This window comes from Theropithecus gelada, chromosome 6 (assembly GCF_003255815.1).
Source record: "Theropithecus gelada isolate Dixy chromosome 6, Tgel_1.0, whole genome shotgun sequence".
NCBI lineage: Eukaryota > Metazoa > Chordata > Mammalia > Primates > Cercopithecidae > Theropithecus > Theropithecus gelada.
In genome coordinates, this window is record NC_037673.1 from 41,447,442 (window position 1) to 41,471,731 (window position 24,290).

The window sequence follows — 24,290 nt, forward strand, 5'->3', positions numbered from 1 at the left end:
CTGATTTGTAAACTGTAGGCCTGAATTTGGGTTTCTAATCTTACTCCTCACTACATCTAAGTTTTGATATACTTATGTCCTTATGTTCCTTTTGCACAGCTACTCTCAGTAAAGTTTTTTAAATTTTCCATATGTTTTTATAACATAACTCTATTTAAATAGGGCAAGTAGTTAAAGAATATCACATCTATTCGATGAAAAGGGAGGAAACTATAAAAAAATAAAAAGGCATAAGATATAAGATGGAGCCAAAAATGAAGAAATATTATTGGCTGTGAAATTTTTACATACTTTCTAGAGAGAGACCACAAATTTATCCTGTAAACTGAGGTGGCAACTAATGTTCAGAACTATGTAAATTTTCCTTTAAACACCGGCCACAGATAATCCACAAATTTATTTCCCTTTTCTTCAAAACTAGGAATTTGATCACTCTATAATCTCTAAGGCACCTTAAAAACGCAAATCTTTGGCCAGGCACAGTGGCTCACGCCTGTAATCCCAGAACTTTGGGAGGCCAAGGTGGGTGGATCACAAGGTCAGAAGATCGAGACCATCCTGGCTAACGTGGTGAAACTCCATCTCTATTAAAAATACAAAAAATTAGCCAGGCATGGTGGCGGGCACCTGTAGTCCCAGCTACTTGGGAGGCTGAGGCAGGAGAATGGCCTGAACCCAGGAGGTGGAGGTTGCAGTGAGCCAAGATTGCGCCACTGCACTACAGCCTGGGCGACAGAGAGAGATTAGGCCTCAAAAAACAAACAAACAAACAAAAGTAAGTCTTTGACTTCCACATGAATCTGCTTTTATCCAAACATATATCATTTTTGTGTCTGAAAATGTCACGATTATTGCCTCAATGAGTATCAACTATATGCCCATGATCATTATTTATATTTTGAATTATGAATATGTTTCCATATGCATAATTTCTATTGCATTAACAGTTATGATCTACTGAGAAATAAAAGATTATGAATAGACAAATCAAATCCCTGCCATTGTTAATTAAATTAAAATGTCATACAGGAAGTAAAAAATATATGATTTTATTATAATAATGAAAAAATATGGCCTAACTAAGAAAACTGAGCTTAATCTTAGTTGGATGCTTAATCTTAAGGAAGAAAAAAATTTAACCTTTTGGACAATAGGGCCTCGAAAGGAGAATGAGATGAGAACTTCTACAGTTTTTTGAGGCAATCAACTCAAACAATGTCCCTGTCCTAAAGTGGAAACCTTCCTCTTCAGTTTCTCACTCTGAGGTTTAATTTTATTTAACATAGAACTATTGGGAACCTTCATTATCTTGTCCAACAACAGAAGGATGAGAAAGAGTTTACACAGGAAATCATGAGGTCTCTCTGAATCAGGTTCCACATGGGAGATGCAGTCAGAAAGCCCAGAGTCAGGAACGCACCATCTACTACATAAAATACAATACTATCTTGCTCACATTTTAAGGGAAAAATTCAATATTTTATTATGATAAAAAGAAAAATAAGGTTGGGCACTTTAAGCAACAACTCAGATTTCACTGTGTGTGATGGATGCACTAAAATCTCCAGTTTCAGCATCATACAATTTATCCATGTAACCAATAGTCACTTGTACCCCAAAAGCTATTGAAATAAAAAAAAATTAATAAAAAATTTCACAACATGAAATATCTCATTCTTCATTAAGATTGGATTTTAAAAAACAAATTTTCATCTTACCAAACCCAGGACTCCATTTTCACTTTGAAGATGAACAGTCATATTTGGGCTGATAAAGTTGCTAGCCAGGAGAGGGATTCCTATGCCCAAATTAGCTAGAAAAAAAAGATGTTAAGGTCCAGCATATAAAAGGTAGAGAAGTTATACCATAAATCTTCTACATATATAGACTCCAATCACCCTCTGGGCATTATTTTGTAATTTTCAAAAAAAGTCTCTAATTAGTCATATCTTTTTCAATAACATTAATATGCTTTCCCACCAATATCAAAGTAGTGGCCTCAGAAGCTAGCCATTTGTTACATTTTAACAAAAATATAAGCACATTTTCATTAATGTGCTCTACAAATTTGGGTTGATGTGTTATGACTGATTATTAAACACGGCTTGACTTTTAAAGAATTATTTTCACTATTCAAAACTCCTGCCAAAAGATCATTTTTTATCATCTTTATTGATAAATGGAGTTACTATTTTTAAATTTTAAAAAAGTTTTCTGACAATACCAAAATTTCTGCCTAAAAGTATATCAGATCCTTTGGGTCTCTATGGTAACATTCATTGGTAACTGAATGTTCTGTGACATAAAAAGAAAAGTGGGGAAGAAACTACATTTCAGCAAATACAATTGAGCTCATATATAAAGTAGCTGTTGTTAAGGCATCAAAGAGTTAACTGAGGTTGTTGCATCATCTTCCTTAAATGATCAAAACAGGAGTGAGGATGATTACTACTCAATGATGTAGGTTCAATCTTGCCTATCAACACAGGCAGGCTGATCAGATCAAAGACACACTGCCCGGAACTACTGCCCACTACTGTTCACTACCACTGCACACCAAATACCTCACCAGAACTAGTACAAAGAATGATGGCACTCTGATGAGATTCTAACAGTGAAATCTTCATGAATCAAGGCCAGAGGAGGTTTATATATGGTGCCATATTATAAACTACAAAGGCCAGCAGTACAACTGAATGACCCAGGTCACTTCTTATGGATATAGTAAATCTATGAAGCTATGATTATAGCTACCTGATTTACCTCTAATGTTCTCTCACAGTCTAGTACAGTGTTATTTGTGATTTATTTCTCAATAATGCACAGAACACAATGGGATATTAATTCCATTATGAGCAGGTATTTTTAGGACAGAGCAACCCAAATTACAAGCCTGGTACCTCAACTCTTTCATCATATTGTAGCATTCTCTCAGTTCTTTAATATTTTAAAGTCAAACACCAGGGAGGAAAAAAGTCTATGTATTTTGGGTTGGAAAAAAGTAGGAGATATGGAAAGACCATTTACATAAACTGACTTGCAAATATTTTTCATAGGCAATACAATAACTGAATAAAGAACACCTAAAATCAGTATTATAGTCAGTGTTTAAATATCAATGGTAAGTCAGGGTAAGACGGGTTGAGAAGAAAGTCCAGTGACCATATTTCACCTACTAATTCAACTTGGTTGACTCCGCACCTTGCTGATACAAGAGCTGGAAGAGCAGCAACATGCTATTCTTTTCCCTCATGTGGGTTTGCACCATAACACAAGGTGTAAACTGAAAAATGAACAAAAATGAGGTAGAGGTAAAAAGAAAGGAGAAAAAGAAAAGTTCTCCCAATCAAGATCACAGTCTGGAAGACTGACATTCATGGACTAGGGAAGCTCAGAGAATGGAGACATTTGTCATGTCTCTCATTCTTTTGGTCCTAGGTCTCTAAGTATGGCTTTACTGTATCCACCATTCAACAAAAATTCATTTTATCATATGCTATGTGTATTTATATGTGTTATTTGTATTATATAATTCAATGTCTGCTGTAGTGAAAACTAGCAAAATGGTGAACAGACTTGTTAAATGCATTCAAAATACAAATATTAATTATGTCTACCTCCTTTTCTTGACAAAGTATCTAAAGCAGAATTTGAATCATTTGTTGAATACCCTTACAAAATATCAGATATAAAAGGGTACTCACAGGATCTTTTTCAAGAGAATAAGAGGGCTGTTAAGAAGTTGGATCTTTCTTTGTAGGTTCTGGATATTAGCCCTTTGTCAGATGAGTAGATTGCAAAAATTTTCTCCCATTCTCGGGGCCTATCATGGGGAGGGGGGAGGGGGGAGGGATTGCATTGGGAGTTATACCTGATGTCAATGACAAGTTGATGGGTGCTGACGAGTTGATGGGTGCAGCACGCCAACATGGCACAAGTATACATATGTAACAAACCTGCACGTTATGCACATGTACCCTAGAACTTAAAGTATAATAAATAAATAAATAAATAAATAAAATAAAAAAAGAAGTTGGATCTTTCAATGAGTATGCAAATGTCAGGATAGAGAGCAAGTAAATAGCACTGGTTATTACTAAGAATTCTGAGATTTGAAAACACTCATCTTGGGTAATCTCTTTTCCCAATAATCTCCCATTAAATGCAAGTTGTACTGAAATCTATTGTGTATTATAAAATAGCTAAGCAAATTATTGATTGCCATTTTGTTTCAAGATGGCAAAGAGATATCTGTTATATATCTTGACATCTTTGGGTTATATGCCACATTTTGTAAAAAAAAAAAAAAAAAAAAAAAAAAAACACATTGATTAATTACCTTAAAAGTTACCGTAGACTAGAGATGACTCACTATGCAAGAGGTCTAATAGCCTGATAAATATGGGAAAAGCAAAGGCTACGTCTTTGCCCAGGCTCAGAAGGATAAAGGATACCATACATGCCATCCTCAAACTCAAGAGCGGCCCTTTTGATGATTCGTTCCCTTACGTCATCTCCAGGTTTAGCAGATTTGGCTTCCTCATCTCCCTCTTTCCGGATTGATAAACGCTTTAAATTAAACAGAAATAAATTATTCGTGGTTGAAGGTATGTTTTGTATTTTATCACTGCTGAAATAAATTTTACTGGAAAAAAGATGAGCTCGCTCCCATTATTATGAGACAAATCTGCAATATACCAGAGATTTAAAAAAATACTATGGGTGATATTTGATGCTAGAAATAATTCTTTAGGAACTAAATGAAAGTGGTCAGATTTGTTTAAAGAGGAAGATATGCTCTTCAGTCTGTTTGAAGCAAATAATCTGTTACTATCATCACACTGTCTGCTACTTCTGTTACTCTTCCAACTAACTTATCCTCTGGTGCACAGGGACTGGCCAGAAGAATGAAAGAGGAACAGACTTTGGGAAAGTGTTTTTCAGGGCTGTCAGAATGTGTTTACCAGGTGTTGCTGCTGCCAATTGCCTGTTTCCACCTGCAAAGTCTAGACTACTTTTACCACAAATGCATCACAGGAATCACAGAAATATGCAGAAACCAGCCAGGAAACTATTTCCTTTATTAAGTCTCTTTGACACAAACAGGCTCATGTTTGCAAAAGTCGCATCCTTTCTTCCTAGGCCCTGACACTGGCTTTGTATTATAAAATGTCTTCCTGTTTGATATCTATAAGGTAGATATCTCTGGCACCCTACTATATGTCTATTCTGTTGCTGATCCCTAGACACTTCTGAATCATGATAGTAATTCTGGCAAAGTGGTCGTTCTCTGTTCTCACTGGCTGATGATTTACATATGTGTCCCCTCCAAATCTCAGGTTGAAATGTACTTTCCAATGTTGGAGGTGCAGCCTAGTAGGAAGTGTTGGATCATGGATGCAGATCCCTTATGAATTGGCTTAGTGCCATCCCCTGGGAAATGCAGGAGTTCTCCCTCTGTTAGTTTACACACCAGTTGGTTGTCTAAAGGAACCTGGCACCTTCTCTCTCTCTCGCCAAGTGACATGCCTGCTTCCCCTTTTCCTTCTGCTCTGAGTAAAAGTTTCCTGAGGTCCTGACCAGAAGCAGATGCTGGTGCCATACTTCATGTATAGCCCACAGAAGTGTGAGCCAAATAAACTTCTTTATAAATTACCCAGTCTCAGGTATTCCTTTACAGCAATGCAATAGGGACAAACACACTGGCCTTAGAATACCTTCAATGCTCCTGGTACCTACATTCCTTGCCACAATCTCATACTCACCAGCTACCCACAGCCCGAAGCTAATTAGAATGACATTCTGCACTCTAGAAAAGTGCAAAGCACCTTCAAGATAGACAATTTTGAACAACCAAACATTAAGATAAGACTTCAGCAGGGGTAAAACCACCAAAGACATGATTATTCTTATGTCCCCTCTAAGACAGCCAGAAAAACTATACATCATAAATTAGGACAATAGAAGCCTGGTAGACACAGCCTAGAGAATCTCATGACATGGTGATACATATCTTGTGATGACAAGGCACTGTCAGGCTGCACAGAGGCATAGATCATCATATCCCCATTATGATAAGACACATGAGAAGCTCTTACTAAGATCCAAAACCAGACTTTCTGCTCAGCTCCAGTTCCCCATCATCTGGAATGGTCTCAAGGATGCATTATCTCTGTAACTGGATCCGTGAATACTGACAAAGCAGCTAAGTCAATTACCTCAATTCTTTTCTCATATTTTTCTCCCTTTATAAGGCGATGTACATAAATCTGAGGAATATGGATGTCTTCTGGAGCAAATGCTCCAATATCCACAATTTCTTCAACCTAGACAAACAGAAATTTCTTTCAAAGTTAGTGAAAGCTTAAAGTGAATATTTTTAATTTTTTTAAAAGTATATACATCTTCACACACAACTTAGGCTGGATACACGATGTAAATATATATGACAGAATATGAACATTTATCTATGTATGTGTATGTGCACATATGGGTAATGTCTATACACCTCCTGGACCCACAAAAGAGAAGAAATTCAAGTGCATGTTTCTGAACAGAAAATACAGACCATAGAGCTCCAGAAGTTAGCCTTTGCTTAAAAGAGTCTCAGTTACAAATTTGTCAAATTGTTTGTCAGTACGGCTGCTTGAACTTTCACAAATTGCAGCTCAACAATGCAAAACTTGATAGCACATTCCTTAAACACAGATTTTCCTAAATTAATGGGAAATTTATCATATCAAAGACAAAAATCTGTAATAACATCTGCATGGTCAATTGAAGAGCTTTTTAAATAAAGATACGAATGCTATTTGTAACAGTTGTAAATTATTCTTGTTATCTTCCTGGGATTGTGATACAACTGCAATTGCTGAAATAATTTACTTAAAGACAGATAATTCCAATATGGAAACTCAAAACTAAAATATTAACTAACAACTAGAAATACTCAATTTAATTAGAATCAAAGTCATTCACCAAGAATAAGGTCATATCATAACAACATGAAACGCCTCCACATTAGTCTGTTATTTTAGAATTCATTTAAAAGACAATTTTTCTATCAACATAAAACAGTTCAAAATAACAAGGATCAAGAAAAACTAAAGTTGGCCGGGCGCGGTGGCTCAAGCCTGTAATCCCAGCACTTTGGGAGGCCGAGACGGGCGGATCACAAGGTCAGGAGATCGAGACCATCCTGGCTAACATGGTGAAACCCCGTCTCTACTAAAAATACAAAAAACTAGCCGGGCGTGGTGGCGGGCGCCTGTAGTCCCAGCTACTCGGAGGCTGAGGCAGGAGAATGGCGTGAACCTGGGAGGCGGAGCTTGCAGTGAGCCGAGATCGCGCCACTGCACTCCAGCCTGGGTGACACAGCGCGAGACTCCGTCTCAAAAAAAAAAAAAAAGAAAAAGAAAAACTAAACTTGACATTGTTGTGGTCAAAGAATTAGCTTTCTGGTGACACACACGCACACAAACACACATACCTTTAAGTTGTGAGTACTCAGCTTAACAGATACACTATCTAAAGCAAATAATTGTTTGCTTCCATGAACTGACTTATACAAGGAGAGTTGTATTGATTTTTGTTTCCTAAACTATTCACTGAAATCTGGAAATCTGTGAGGTTAAGTAGCCCTTCTTATGCTGTTGTACTACTATATGCCTTCACTAGGCTCTTCCTACAGTGCAAGAATACCAGGGCTTACAGAAGACATTATACTCATCGTGCAATGCACACAAATAGCTGAAAAAGGCAAGGACATGGTGGATTAAAGCTATCATCTTTGATAAACAGAAAAATTTTGACCAAAATCAAACAAAAATTCCAAGGAAAGATCAGAAAACATGTCAGCATCCAAGTTGAACTACTGGGTAGAGAGGCACCTGGGGATGAGTGAGGAGACAGGGAAAGTGGGGCCGAAGACCCCTCGCCACTGCACTCTATGTCCTCCCCTTGAAAACTCTCTATGCTCCAGTATTTTCTATTCAAGGTGGAGGTGGGGAATGCAGAGCAGCTAAGCACTACTGCTACCTCTTCAACTGGCTGGAACTTTCAGCCATTAGGGCTCATTCACATCTTTACAAATTCAGTTTTAGCCTTCAAAGAAGTTGGTGACTTTAAAAATGTGTTTGTACATTAATCCAGTATCCTGAGGACAGTCATGAAGATTTATTATTCATGAAAATACTAACCTCAAAATTTATGGTGTATCCATGTGATTAATCAATATTATGCACTCATAATATTTAATGACATCTCATAATATCATGTTTCATAAAATCAAGATTTTGTATAAGTAAATAAAAATTTATAGAAATGCACTTTGGCATAGACAATTATTTATATACCTACAGAAAATAAAAGGAAACACATGGAAATGCCAAGAATTGTTATCTCTGGGTAACAGCACAAGTTGTTTTTATTTTCCTTTTACTTTTATAATCAAAGGGAAACCCACAATGTTGTTTTTTCAAAAGATGTGATAAACACTAAGTTTCTAAAACTAGGAGATCATAAGTGGGGCATGTGATGAATCTCACAATTAGTTAGACATGTACCAAAGAGGGCATGTTAAAAAGAAAATAGAGATTCCAAGAAAAACTGAAGTTTCTAAACCCTAAAAGCAGTCACAACATTATGAGCTAAACTAAGGAAACCCTTCTTACCTGCATATTTGAAAATAATAATGCGAATTATTTTTCACACCTAATGTTGCTCCAAAAGGTCAGGCCCTCAAATCTCTTGCTACAATTGAGACAGCAGCTTCCTATTTGGTCTTCCTGCCTCACCCTCTGGCAGGGGCAAGGAACATAATAAAAAAGGAAGAAAAAAAAATGCTGATGGAAACCCGTCACTATTTTCTTTTGGTTCCACCAAAGAATGTTTCAACAGAAAACACCAAATCAAGACAAAGCTTCATTACCAAGGACAATTACATCATAACTCTCAGAACTAACAGAATGAATGTGTCCTGGTAAAACAACTCTGATAAGCAAGAATCTAGCTAAACATAAACAATTACATGTTTTGTCATCCTAATATGAATGGCTTTCAGACTGTAGAAAATGCATGTGCAGCATTTGTCAAAATAACAACACTCAACAGTATTGAAAACATCTATACAAAAATCAAAGCTTTCTCAGAGTTGGTTAGCGGAGTTAATAGCTAAGAAAGAAAATATTTGAAGTACAAACCAAAAGAAGAAAACATGTTTTCAGACAATCTATGAAAAGTGTTTAAAAAAAAAATGAAGAGGCAGAACTATCTTAATGCTAGCTACTGAAGGGACTGACTTCAGTGCCAGTTTTGTGTGATCTTGAGAACAGTAAGAAAGAAGCAATGGAAGGATTAAAAAGTCTAGTGATATCAGGTGATAACATGAGCATTACTGGAAAACCTGATGAGAAAATGATGACTAAAATGAGCTGGTTAGGAAAAACATAAAAATAAAAGACCCCCAGATCCCTTACCAAAGACTGCAACGTTTTCCTCCTGAAGTTAGAAATGGGTAAGACAGAATAAAGGACAAAGAAAAAGCCTCAGGGCAAAGCAATAGGCAGATCTAAGTGTCCTCAGGCAAGATCGAGATGGAAGAAAGGTAGCTAAGAACAACCTGGACTTTTCCATGGCACTATGAATAGATGTCATGTCCCACCACTTGCTACAACCAGAAATCCAGACATTTGAGGCTTCTCTAATTGGTACTCGTCTTCAGTCATTAACAGAAAAATAGAGACTAGGAAATGTTGTTACTGATTTGAACTTTGTTTTAAAAGGTTGCTTTCTCTGCCCTGCACTCTTCCTACTTTATAACTCTGAAAACTTATTTTAAAGCTTAGAGAAGGATAAGAATTCATCCCTTGGTGACAATGTGTTTGTGATTGCTTGGCAAACATTACTTATATCTAGGTAAGGGAAGACAGGAGCTGCAAGGCAATAACGTCCTCATTTTTTATTTTATTTTAGTGACAACCTCAATCTGTTATAGACACAAAAACGGGCCCAACCCTAAATGGTGTTAGTGAAAAATGCTGCACACCTGCAAAACTCTGTGTATGATACAAAGTAAGGGCTGTTGAGGGGGAGGAAGGGGAAGACTCACATTCCACGCTTTCTTCCTGACTCATTTTAAGTTTCAAAAAAGTTTAGGAGGAACGTGCTTCTTTTGCCAAAAAGAAAAGAAAAAATCAGAAAACAAGCAGTAACATCTAGAATCATGAGAAACATTAACTCCAAAAGAGAGGGGAGAAAAAGCAGCCGTGGAAGACTAGAAAAATAGAAAGGGGAGACAATAAGCAATAAGAGAAGTTACAAGTTAAATGCAGAGGTGCTCTGGATGTTAAAATGAGTAAAATGAAGAGAAAATGTGAATAAGACCTCATGTTCAATAGATCAATAGGATAACTATAGTTAATAATCTACTGTACCTCTCAAAGCAGCTAGAAGAGAATAATTTGAATGTTCTTAGCATAAAGAATAGATAAATATGGTAATGGATATCCCAATTACCCTGATTTGATCTTTATGTTATACGAATATATCAAATTATCACAGGTACCCTGAAAACATACAGGTCTATTATGTATCAAAAAAAATAATTTTTTAAACAAGAGGCAATGTAGAGAAAGGGGAGGTCAGCACGTAAGGCATCTTTCTCAAAGATTCAAATGAAGAGAAAAAAATCCAAAGGGGCAAGAAAGTGAATATATTCTTAGGCTTCAAGCTAAGGAATGATAGGATAAGTACAAAAACACGGAAGAAAATGGTATGAAAGCTAAAAGGGCCAAGGACAGATACATATGGTCTTAGATGTCTATAAGGAAATGCACAAAGATGGAAAAGTTGAGGGGCTACTAACGAATTCGCAACCTTTAAAATGGTGGTACATATGATTGCATAGTCATTATTGAAACTGAGTAGATGGGATCTCCTGCCAACAGACATTCCACAATGCCCAATGAAAAATAAACATAACAAAAAAGCATGTTCTGTCAAGAAAATATGCATACAACTGGGATGCCACTGACCTAGGCATGAAGTGTGGTAAGGAATATTTAAAGTGAGTTTAAAGGGAGAAAGAATATCACACTGATCGTTATATAATGCCCAAAGACAGAGATGATATATTTGTAATAGAAGTGACAAAAATTGGCTCAAATAAGAGATGCCAATTATTTGAACATCTTCTATTCATCACAGTCTGCTGATAACTCTGTATTGCCTTCTGGTAACTTCTGTATTGCCTTCAGAATAAAACAGTGAGAGAAACCACGATTCAGGACCTCTAACCAGCAAGAATAAATTGCTTGGTAAAGTAGAAATGACAGAAATATTGAGAAAAAAATGACAATGTAAAATTGGAATTGGAAGTAGACCAGGAAGTGAATCCTAAACGTACACAGAAATATATCCTGGTCTTTGAAGAAAAGATTTCAGTAAGTTCAGAGAAAAGAGAAGCAGGATCAAGAGGTCAGAAACTCAAAATGACAAATGGGCTTATGAAAGATGAGGATTGCAAAACTTCCATTCTGACAATATGAACATGGGTTATATTGACAAGGAAGAGAATGGTTATAAAGAAATGAGTGGGCCAGGCGCGGTGGCTCAAGCCTGTAATCCCAGCACTTTGGGAGGCCGAGATGGGCGGATCACGAGGTCAGGAGATCAAGACCATCCTGGCTAACATGGTGAAACCTCGTCTCTACTAAAAAAAAAAAAAAAAAAAATTACAAAAAAAAACCAACAAAGAACTAGCCAGGCGAGGTGGCTGGCACCTGTAGTCCCAGCTACTCGGGAGGCTGAGGCAGGAGAATGGCGTGAACCCGGGAGGCGGAGCTTGCAGTGAGCTGAGATCCGGTCACTGCACTCCAGCCTGGGCAACAGAGCGAGACTCTGTCTCAAAAAAACAAAACAAACAAAAAAAAGAAATGAGTATAACAACATGGATAGCTTTGTGTTTCTTCATATTTTATCAGGGCTCCCACAAAAGAGACACATATGACCTAGGACAAATGGAAGTTATGAAACCTTAAGAGGTCTATCAAAAGATACAAAATCAGAATGAGATGAGGACTCCTCAAAATGCTCAAGATGAGGAAAGGGTGGCTCCTGGGGTGATTTTGTCTTTGCTGCTGCTGCTGGAGAATTTGAAAATGATAATCACTACTGTTTGGGCAGAAGACAGGAAAAAACAGAGCAGTTGAATCTCATTTTGTTTCTGACTTCACCAGGAAGAAAGTAAGTAGATAGTATGATTATGAAGAAATTCAATTCCAAGAAGAGATACTCAGATTCTCGGTACCAATTCTAGGCTGTAGACCCACAACATCTATATCCCAGGACCCTTAAAGAGCCTGAAGATACGATAACAGAATTACAGTCAAGTGAAAAATGGTAGAGGTGTCAACTGAGAGGCAAATATACTCCTTTTCAAAAGGAGGGCTCAATCTACAACAGTATTCTAAAATGGATTATTATATACGTGGTCTAGATGGCCATAAAGAGAGAAAACAATTGGACAGCAGTCTTAAGTCTTCCCCCCAATTAAATCATGTCATACGATCTTTATTAATTTGTGATCAGGCTAGAACATAAGTAGGCCAGGAAAAAAGCACAGCGTGTAGTTCCACAGAGCCTCTGACCCAGCCCTTCACATAAGAGTCTTATAGACATAGCAGAAAAATGTGACTTGAGCTCATTCACTTAAAATCAACAAATACAAACTAAGGACCTACTAGATTTGGCAAGGAAGAAAACAGAAGAAGTGTATGCTCTGGTGTACAGAAAGGTAGACAAATACTTGAAGAACCATAAGTATATGGTGGCTTGACAAAGCCTTAGGGGGAAGTCTTCAGTGCTGTGGTTTTTAACTTTTGAGGGTACATGTACTACCTTAAGAATCTCATGGGTCATTTCAGGTATACAAAGGTTTCTTTAGGTATAAAATCCTTTGTAAGATTCCATGGAATTACTCCACAGACATCTGTCCACCCTCGTCCCCTAGCTCCAGCCTAGAACCCCACTCTAACGATTTGATGTCTTTGTCCTATCCTGTTCAGTCAACATATTTACAAGGCTTTAAATGAAGATAAGGAAGTCAGCATTATAGTTAAGGGGCAAGGGTTTGGGTGCATCCCTTTCTCTAAGAGAGAAGACAATCTGATGCTCATTCCTCCAAGTATTTACCAAAAGAAGTGACAACCATATTCAGGGAGTTGAACCACTCTTTTAAATGCCCTAAGAACGGTATGCCCCTAGAACAAACCAATTATCTTTATACCACAGTCATAAAGAGTCAGTTTTTCTTTCTTGCAATCAAGTGAGCTATTTCTTACCATTAAAACATAGTGCCTGACATAAAACTGACTGGTTGTAGTAGCAAGAATAGTTGTATTTCATCTGATCATTAGCTTTCTTTTATATGTACTATTAACTATATAAATACTTTGATTTTTATTTGGCATCCCAGGCCTCACTCATGTTTATCATTATAGTATCAATTTTTAGTCCAATCCTAGAACCACTGTACAGTTCTACCATTCCTTTTCATTCTTATAGCTCTGTTCTTAATTGATGCTATCATGTATATTTATGTCTTATAAGCTATTTTAAATCATCTTTGGGAAAAAAACAGGTAAAAATTAAACAGCACATTTATCAAACTGGAAACTGATCCAAGGCCAGAAAGAATAGCTAATTCAATGAAGACAGAAAATGATCTCTACTGGTTAGGGAAATAAAATGGGCAAGTGTTAACTGAATGAACTTCAGCAAGGAGTAAAGTTAATATCCTAAAATACCTGGCCTAATAGTTTTTTGAAATGCAAATAGAAAGGTTTAGCTAACCACCAGCACAAAGACTATTACATGACAGAAGTACTTCCAAGCACCAAGAGTCTTCCTTTCTCTGTTTGCTATCTAGTCTCAGAGCTGGTGATAGCACCTTCAACGTAATGTACCTCAATAGAAAACAGAAACAGTCCTTCCTCCCTACAATGCCTCATTTTAAAATGCAGGATGTGAAAAATGGATAAAGCAGTCTGAACTCTAGAGGAAAAGCTTTATCTGAAATAACTCAGTTTGTTAAAACTGACTAGCAGCAAAATTAATAGCTTACATATTAAATCCTTATATTATACAACTTCTGACCCATATTGATTTGAAAAAAGTAGAAATGTTACTTCATATACCATCCCAATAGTTTTTGTAATGTGGAAGAATTGTTTAAAAAAATTAAAAGCAGTTTAAATATTTTCATTTCCACTGACTCTCAAACCAAGCTAAAATAGCAAAATACCAGCATTGATTAGACTAACACTTTATTTTTATTTTACTTTTTGAGATGACATCTCATTATGTTGCCCAGGTTTGTCTCAAATTCCTGGGCTCAAGAGATTCTCCTGCTTCAGCCTCCTGAGTAGCTGGGATTACAGGCATGCACTACTATGCCCAGCTGCTAACATTTTTTGTTTGCCCAGAAATGCCAATCTTCTCTTTATGTGTGACTTACTAACATTCAGGCAATATTCTAAAAATCCAGATTTCATTTGTCATGTCTCTTTTAAAAAAGAAACTTCATTAGGACTGTAGCAAATCCAGAGAAATAATTAAAATGAATACAGCTACCCAAAGGAATTAAAATACATCTAACATGTTCATTCAAAGCACCAGTCTTATCTGTAATAGTTTTTAAAAAATTACACCATTATCATATACCCCAAGGAAAACAGGGAGACCTAATATAATTAATAGAATTAAACGAGGAACATTTTCTAGTGAAGAGAGTCACAGAGAAACAGTAAGAGAAAAAGTTTGTGTTGGGTTTTTACAGCTACAGAAAGACTGCCTATTGGTAATGCCAATTCAACTTTAAAATGTTACTCTAAGACTATTTCCTTCAATTTGAGGCTGTTAATCATCCCTGAAGCACTTTATAATGCAGGAACACAACACTTAACACATAAAATGCAAAATGGGATTGGGTTAAACCCTAGCATTTCCAGAACACAGTTAATGGCTGCTAAATCTAACAGATTTCATTTGAATTCAGCATGAGAATGACTCAACAGTCCCTAAATTTAAAATTGTTTAGCATGTGCATTAGAAGAATTTTACTTTATTTCATTTTTTTAAATGTCCTCCACGTTTTCATTTCTGCAGAGCAGTAAGTAGAGTAGAATCCTACATATTTCATTAAGAAAATTAAGATGCCATGTTTGTTTTCCCTGATTTATATGAGGTAGATATGAAATGGAAAAATAAACTTTAAAACAAAATATTTATTCCTCTCTGTGGTTCAATTTTCAAAACTAGATCTTTAAGTCCTAAAGAAATTCAAACATGTTTATCACATTTCAACTATGACTTTAACATTATGATCATATGGCTCTTCTCTTAGTACAAGTAAGGGGATGCACAATCAGTTTTACTGCTGGCACCACTTGGTTCAGGTTTTTCTAACTCACTGAATTTCAGCATCTAGTCATCACTGGGAAAACAGGGCAAGTCTTAATTCTGGTGTTAAATTAAATAATTCAAACTTAAAGCTCTTGGAATTTTAAATCATTCTGACCCTTGAGAGGAGTGTGGCCGTGCAGCCAGGGTCTCTTGGCATGCAGCTGCAACTTCTGCCCTTTTTTCTATAAATAATTAGAAAAACCAAACAGCACTAGAGATAAGACCCCCTTAAGATCACTACCCTTCTTCATGGAGTAATAAACTAACCTTCCTTGAGTCAAATCATTACAACATATTATCTGGTCTCATATGGAAAATGTTGTAGTACTGCTAGAATTTCTGTGCCTCTATGAGTGAAAACTTTTCAATGTTGGCATGCTAACCCCATTTGTTTATAGAGTGTCTCCTGCGTGGCTACCCTCAGACCGTACTCAAACTCTACACTTAATCATATCTTCTGAATCTCATTATTTATGGTTGACAGTAGCCATCATTCAGACAATAACTGAAATCTACCATGAGTAAAGCTGATCAAGGTCCCAAATCCAAAATATCTTCCTGGCATATAAACTCATCCCCAAAACTCAACACCATATTTGAAAAGTCTTAATTTTTCAAATATGGTGATCAAATATGATGATTAAAAGAAGAGTAGGAATGGTTGATAAAGAACAGCAATTTATTGATGTCAATATTTAGTAAGGGACATTTTAGCCCATATAATTCTAATGCCATGTATTTCACTGAGCTTTCCTATGGATAAAAAAAATAAGACAGTATGATAAACAAAGTACTGGATTTGAAGTCAGAAGACATAGATTTGTGGTTTCAGCCCTAACATCATCTAATACTACGTTCTTACATGAATCACCTAAAATCATTTCACCTTTAAAATGAAAAAGTTGAACTGTAAATCAAGTCTAATATTCTTCCCAGCACTTGTATGATCGTTAAGTCTATACTAGTTCCTAGATATTCTATTACAAGACCATAAAGTATGCACATTATTGTGTAGTATCTTTCTAACTATTCTGGATATTGAACACTCTAGATTAACATCATCTTACTGGACATATCGGTTAAATGAAAAACATGATTTTAATTCCATGCCACGCAGCATATCTTCAATACCTCTCTGTACTTGTGTACTTGCTATATCCATCCTTTTCTGACCAAACAGGCTGTTGAATTTACAAGGCCAGTTTATTTGCCAATTTATTACTTTATAACCCTTTGTATAACTAGGTAACTACCATATGGCTTGTTTTGCTTTTGCAGAGTAATAAAAGCTTACTGAATGAGACACACTATACCAGCCAATACTAAAAGGCACACCTTGAGATAAAATGATCTCAGAGAAGTCAGAGGAAACTAGTCACAGTAATAAGGAAGGGAGTTACAGAACAGTTGGTGGCACATTATCAAGACTCTCAATGCAGGACTGACAATGGCCTCAAATATAAAACCATCAGGAAGAACCACTGAACACAAGGCATTTTTGCTTTCTTAGACCATGGCAGGATAATGATGTCAATCAAGTAAAATCCATAGAACATTTCTAAGCCTGCAAAGTGTTGTGTATGTTTTGAACCTGCTGACTCAGTGACTTAAATATCATTTAATGAGCAGCTATTATGTCCCAGGTATTGTGTTACATACTGGGACTACTGAGATGAGTAAGACAAGGTCCTACAAGGTGCTCACAGTTTCATGGAGAAGACAGGTAACCAGAGAATCACAATAAAACATGAAAATAAGTGCAATAATAGAGGGAACATTCCACTGACCAGGCAGAAAATCAGCCACAAAAAAGGGAGAACATTCTAGGCAGTAGGAATGTCAAGGGCAAAGGGTAGGGAAGGATGTGATCTCATGAGAGAATGTGAGGATGGTGTTATTTGTCAAAGGACCTAGGGTACACTGGAAATAAAAGCATTGCATCAGAAGTTCAAAATTTTTATTCTGTGGAATGAGGAACCTAATTTTGGAAAAGCTATCAGAAATGGTAAGAGCTAACTGAACAAAAAAGGAAATATGATGTCCTTTACACTTCAAAAAATTCTCAAGAGAGTTCACTTTAGTTAATGCTGCTGGGACAGTTTCTTCTGATTATTGTGGCTTCTCGCCAGAAAAAAATTTAACACATTGGCAATTACCTTTTCTCGCTTTTATTAATTTTTGGTTGTGCACCTGGATTTTCAAGGGGCCTAGTAAAAGGCCATATTTGCATATGTTCTAATATTAGGAGACTGCCAGATGCTACATGCTCAAACTATACTAATACATGAAAATAATCTGTTTGTAAGACAAAAATTAACAAAAGGGGTCAATGAATCACATTTATCACTTTTTCCCACATTTCTTACTAAAATCATTTATATAAGCCATGACTTTAAGATGCCTTCTTTCAGTTTTGTCCTTTAACCAGAAAGATTTGAAGAGTGACTCCTTTAAAAAAAAAAGAAAAGAAAGAAAAAAAGCAACTAATTTTTCAAATGAAACAATCTTGCATAAGCCCTAATTATCACTTCAGTATTTGTAGACTAGATCTATATTTGAAGTTGGAAAAAAATACCATTTTTTGACAAGGTCTCTGGAAGGAGTGAGGAAAGCCACTATTATTTTTAATCAGAGTGACTCTCAAATCATAAGTTATATTTTTAACACAAACATGAAATAAATTGATAAGTAGGTCACAAGTTGTTAAACCAAAAGACAGCACAATTAGGAAAAGGAATCCATGTCATTCTTTGTATGAAGATAATTTTTTTTTAGGAGAACATCCCCTGAGTTTGTATCAGTGACAGTGTACCTTATTTAATAATCTTTCAAGAGGGAGTATCATAAAGATTCTAAAACCATTAATATGTTAGAAATGCCCTCTGGCTCTTCCTTTTTTGGCAGGTGGGGGACAGAGCTTCACTCTTGTTGCCCAGGCTGGAGTGCAGTGACGGGATCTCAGCTCACTGCAACCTCCGTCTCCCAGGTTCAAGCAATTCTCCTGCCTCAGCCTCTCGAATAGCTGGGATTACAGGCACACGCCACCACAACGATTAATTTTTGTATTTTTAGTAGAGACAGGGTTTCACCACATTGGCCAGGCTGGTCTCGAACTCCTGACCTCAGGTGATCAGCCTGCCTCAGCCTCCCAAAGTGCTGGGATTACAAGCTTGAGCCTTTTTTTTTTTCCCCCAACACAATCTATGTCCTCATTTGCAACGAGATTATTTTGTGAGAAATCACGACTGTAAGTTTTAGAAGGTTATCTCAAAACAGTGAATCAACAGCACTTGACTCACACCTTATTTTATGAAGGGGCTCTGTGGGTATAGCTGCTGGCCATGGTTACCTTCTCTCTGGGAATCTTATCCATATTTACTTCCATAACTGGTTACTGCTCTAGGTTCAAAATGTTCTTCCTTTTCTAGTCTACTAACTATAGGCAATCAAGTTCTTGTCCTGGGTCAAGCAGCCAGGAGGATTCTCCAGGAAGCTGGGTTCTAATCTAGAGTGCCTGGCTCCAGAGCACACATATCAACCATACCCTGTACCTTTTCTTCCCTCTCACACAACTCCTCAACTAAGTGGGAGGTTTAAGAACACTTGGGAATAAAATGCTAGTGACATTCCCATTAAAATAAAACACAAAATCACAAAAGAAAGAGAGTCAATAAATATATGGAAAATATTTCATGTCTCTTGTCAAAGATATCCAGTTAAAACTATAGGGTGGCATTTTTCACCTAGCAAGTTATCAAGTGTTTAAAGTACAACATCCATGTTGTTGAGGTAGTTCCAAATGATAGTTTTACACATCACTGAGGGGTTATAACTGAAGTTATCTTTCTAGAGAATAATTTAGCAATACTTTCCAAAACCTTAAAATGTTGATGCTCATATAAAGAAAACTACCTCTAGAAATGTGGTCAAATAATCAGACATGCACAAAAACAATATTCACTAAAGCGTTAATAGTGAAAGATGGAAAATATGAAAGTCCAACAATAGAATTGTTGATATGTTTTACTATTAAAATATCTTCCTTTAGGGATTAGTGAGCTGCAAAAACATGCTTAATGTTTTATGTAATGAAATATACATTATACTAAAATGGTCCCTATTTTATAAAAAGAAACATTATGTATGAACAGGAATTAAAGAAAATCAAGCCAAGACACTTCCATGTTTTCTCTCAAGTCTCTTTGTTCCATGCAGAAAGTGTCTCCCCATCCCATTATGGCCCATCCTCACCCAAATGTCAATCAAGATGGCAAGTGTAAAATGCCTTAAGTCTTCTCCTTCCTTCACAAATGACCTTATTTTTCTTGTTTATCTGCATAAACAAGGCCAAGAAGTGGAGAGGGGTTGCATGGGGTTAGTGCCATAAACTCTCAGCAAACCACATCAGGATCCCACAGCAATCACTATCTTTATTATTGAATTGGGCACACACTGCTCTATGTACAACTTATTTTCAGGTTAGTCTTATCTCAACTAGATTGTAAGATGCTCTGAAACAATCACAGTGTCTTATGTAGCAAATCCTTAACATTTGTATACCTAATAGCCATGTTGTTGGCTACATCCCCAAGCAACTCTGAAGGTAGCAATTTGTAGTTTTGGTAAGCTAGAAACTTCACTCAATATGCAGCTGAAATGGACTTCAAAGACAATTACCTGTCTCCCACATTTAACCAAAGAATTATTTTTATCTACATAGCGACACACATGCAGTCACTTCCTGAAGAAAACATTGCCTCTTTATGAAAGTCAGTACACAGTGCCAATAAAGTGGTTCTTAGATGTTTAGGAAAAATACAAGAAATGAAATATAAAATTCAACAATGGCTCAGAATCAGAGCATGAACAAGTCTATCATATATTCTACATGGAAACAAAAATAGGCAATTTATTAATCTTTCAGGAAGCATTCCAACCAACATAGTGGTTTAATTCCAAGGAGTGTAATTGATAGATTATTTGGTAAGAGTTTGTTTAGTTTTATAAGAAAACACCAAACTGCAAAGGAAGTTGTACAGCATTTTGCATTCTCACCAGCAATGATTGAGAGTGCCTGTGGTTTTACCTCCTCATCAGCATTTGGTTGTTAGTGTTCTGACTTTTAGCCATTCTAATAGGTGTGTAATGGTATCTCACTTAGGTTTGCAATTCCCTAATGATATGACGTTAAGCATCTTCTCATATGCTTATTTGCCATTTGTGTATCTTCTCTAGTAAGGTGCCTGTTCAGATTTTACCTATTTTGTGATAGGGTGATTTTCTTATTGTTGAGGTTTAATTGTTTTTGTATATATTTGACACCAGTCTTTTATATGATACATGTTCCAAATATATTCTCCCAAACCACAGTTTGCCATTTTATTCCCTGTACAGTGCCTTCTACAGAGCAGTGGTTTTTAATTTTAATGAAGTCCGACCTATCAGGTGTGTTTTCTCTCATGGATCATGTTTTTATCTTAAAAAGCATGGCCACTTTTTCCTTGTTATTTCCTATGAGTTTTCTATTTTACACTTTACATTTAGGTCTTTACTCCTTCTTGAGTTAGTTTTGTCAGGTATTTTAATAGAATTTAAATAAGAAATTGAGAACCAAAAAGGCAAAAAAGCATGCAGGTGACACGATCTAGTAACTGCAGGAGGAACAAAGAGAAGTAAATGGAACTGGTGCTGGGGCCAGGGGTTTCTGAGAGCTGGGATCCAGACCCCTAAGGGGAGTCACAGGAAGCAGCCAGTACTGGTACTTCTGAAGCTCATGAGGCTAGTTCTGCAGTAGCGGTTTGGGAGTTGGGGGGAGACCAGATATAAGAACTGCCACACCATAAACATTAAGAATTGTTCTGTTTTTGTGAATTGTTCTTTATCCCTAATAGTTTTCCTTGCTTTGAAGTCTACTTTGTCTGAAATTAATATAATTGCTCCAACTTTTGTTTTGTTTTCTTTTGAGACAGTTTCACTCTTTTGCCTAGGCTGGAGTTCAATGATCTTGGCTCACTGCAACCTCCGCCTCCCGGGTTCAAGTGATTCTCCTGACTCAGCCTCCCAAGTAGCTGGGATTACAGGCATGTGCCACCATGCCTGGCTAATTTTTTTATTTTTAGTAGAGACAGGGTTTCGCCATGTTCATCAGGCTGCTCTCGAACTCCAATCCGCCTGCCTTGGCCTCCCAAAGTGCTGGGATTACAAGTCTGAGCCATTGTGCCCAGCCTAATTGCTCCAGCTTTCTTTTGATTAATGTTAGAATAATTTTTTCCATCCATCTCTTTACTTGTAATTTGTGTCTACATATTAAAGTGGATTTCTTGTAGACAACATATAGCTGAGTCTTGTTTTTAATCCACTTTGAGTCTTAATTGTTTGGTATATTTAGACCAGTAATGTTCAAATTATTTAGTTGGATTAGTATCTACCATATTTACTACTATCCTCATCATGGTCCTTGTTCTGTATTCTTTTTGCCCTCCACTCTTTTCTGCATTCTTAGTTTTAATTAACCGTTTTCATATAATTCTTTTTCTGCCTTTTTTGTTACACTTGAGTTTGCAATATATATTTACAATTAATCCAAGTCCTCTTTCAAATAACACTATATCACACTATATTACTTCACAAGTAGTGCAAATATCTTAAAACATGGTATCCCCAGCACTTGTCTCTTATAACATTGCAATCATTCATTTCATTTGAAGGCCGGCCTTGTTAACGCTCTGGGTATATTTCAAAATGTCCACTTTTCCCCACTCCCCTTGCCAGAAGCACAAGGAAATTTTCCTTTAGTCTTCACCAAAACTCTGGTAGGGATCCTAGAGGTAAAACTCACAGAAATATGAAGCCCCTCCCAAGACCAGACCACTCTGAGATCTAACTCTCAAACTTGTCCACATGAGCCTCCAACAATTCATCAATTATAGTTTGAGTTTTTCTACCCCAGGACAGGTTCCCATGGAGATTTCTGCTACTAGGCTTCTGCTCCAGTAAGTTGTGATTCTCCATATTAGCCCGTCTCTCTCCAATTTGGGGGGTAGTGGTTTGCCCTGTGACTTTAATCCTCTGATGGATCTAAGAAGAATTGTGGATTTTTCAGTTTATTCAGCATTTTTCTTATTGTGAGAATGGGTGTGGCAACTTTCCATCTCCTTGCATGTTTGACCTGAAATTGGAAGTGGTTATTTTTTAAATAATCATTACCAGTAGTTATTACATAGAATCCTAAAGTTTCTATTTTGAATTCAAACAACTATATAATACTATCTACCTCATTTTCAATTGGGGGGAAAAAATTATATCTTCCTAAATGTGAAGGTTCTCATTTTACAGCTTTTAGGAGATTATCCTATTTCATATGCTCTAAAAGGTTAACATTACTGAACAATTCTTAATTTTGCATTTATGAAAGTATTAACATTATTCTGGGGCTACACTAAGTTAACTGAAAAATTTAGTCAACTAAAGGTCTATGAACCTGCAAGTAAGGAGACTGTAAATTAGATAAAATTGTTAACATTGCAAAGCATAATGTAAAATGCACCTCAAAATATACCAAACATCATTTGTTTTTGCTTCAGAACATAAGCTTTAGAGGCACAAAGAAGTGTTTAGATCTTAACTCTTCCCCCTACCACTTCTGTTATCTTAAAGTCTTTCCTTATCCTTATTTGTTCTTCTATAAAATATAGACAATAAAACTGACCTCACTGGGTTACTATAAAGTGCTTTGCATGTAAGTGCATGGTATAAACAGAAGTTGTCGCTATTCTTGTTTTCATAATTATTAGGTTATATATCTCCTTCAACTGATATTACCACTATTGAAAATATGTCAATTATAGCATCTACCACACTCTGTGTAGAGCACACCTTAGCTATATAGAGTCTACTTGGACCATTTCACTGCCCCTATTTCCTGGGAATGAATTACATTAAGAAAGTTTTCCATTCCGTTTTCCTATCTCCTTATAAAATCTAGTCCTCAATCTACATATAAAATATTACCTTGTACATTAAAAACACAAACCACAGAGGAAAAATAAGTGAAAACACTTTGAGTGCAAACATATTCAGATGCCAAGAGCACTGAACAAAAAACTATAAATAAAACAGCAGCTAAAATACTTTTTATAGCAGAAGCTGAGTTATAAAAATGTCTTTCAGATTCTACTTAATACTACTTTTATTTCTGAAGGTCTAATTCCAATTCTAAGAAGCCAATTCAAGATGAATGAGTTTTGTAAATTCCTCAGAGAAATTTAAATTACACCAAAACTTTCAAACTCATTCTTAATCTCATAGCTTTTTATAGTTAACCTGTATTCATCTGAGTTTGGTAATAACGACGAATTTTTCTTGAGTTTTGTCTGTGTCGGCAAAGCTTTTCCAAAATTTAAAGTGAAATTCAAAACTGAACAGAAACTTTTTCACAATACATGGCAAAACTTGTATCCTTTTCTGCAATTATTAAGGAAAATAAAATAGATTCCTTAAATGAATGACCCAGATCCTTTTCACAAAAGGCACAGAAAAGGTAGCAGGTTCTTCACATTCCAGTTTAACTTTCCTCAGGTGGGATTTGTATTTAGAATTCTGAAGAACCCAAATGTGTTACTCAGTGGCAGAAACAATGTATATTATCATTAAACTTCAAAAGCTGAATCAGAGAGAAGGTGACCTATACTTTTGGACATGAGTGGCTGAAGAATCTGAATGTGGACTTTGTTACTCAGTGGCAGAAACACTGTATTATCATTAAACTTGAAAAAGCTGAATCAGAGAAGGTAACCTCTAGGCTTAGACATGAGTGAACTTGATTTCTT

The 24,290-nt window shown here is 36.3% G+C and overlaps 1 protein-coding gene across 4 annotated transcripts in view; it reads right to left on the reverse strand.

Annotated features, from left to right (window-relative positions):
* Nucleotides 1–24,290, reverse strand: part of OXCT1 (3-oxoacid CoA-transferase 1) — a 144,897-nt gene that overhangs the window by 76,434 nt on the left and 44,173 nt on the right. For all 4 annotated transcript variants that reach the window (XM_025388461.1, XM_025388460.1, XM_025388459.1 and 1 more), the window contains 3 exons: nt 6,219–6,326; nt 4,455–4,569; nt 1,719–1,813 (listed from right to left, as the gene is read on the reverse strand). In XM_025388461.1, coding sequence (XP_025244246.1) covers nt 1,719–1,813; nt 4,455–4,569; nt 6,219–6,326 — 318 coding nt within the window. The remainder of the gene's footprint in view (nt 1–1,718; nt 1,814–4,454; nt 4,570–6,218; nt 6,327–24,290) is intronic.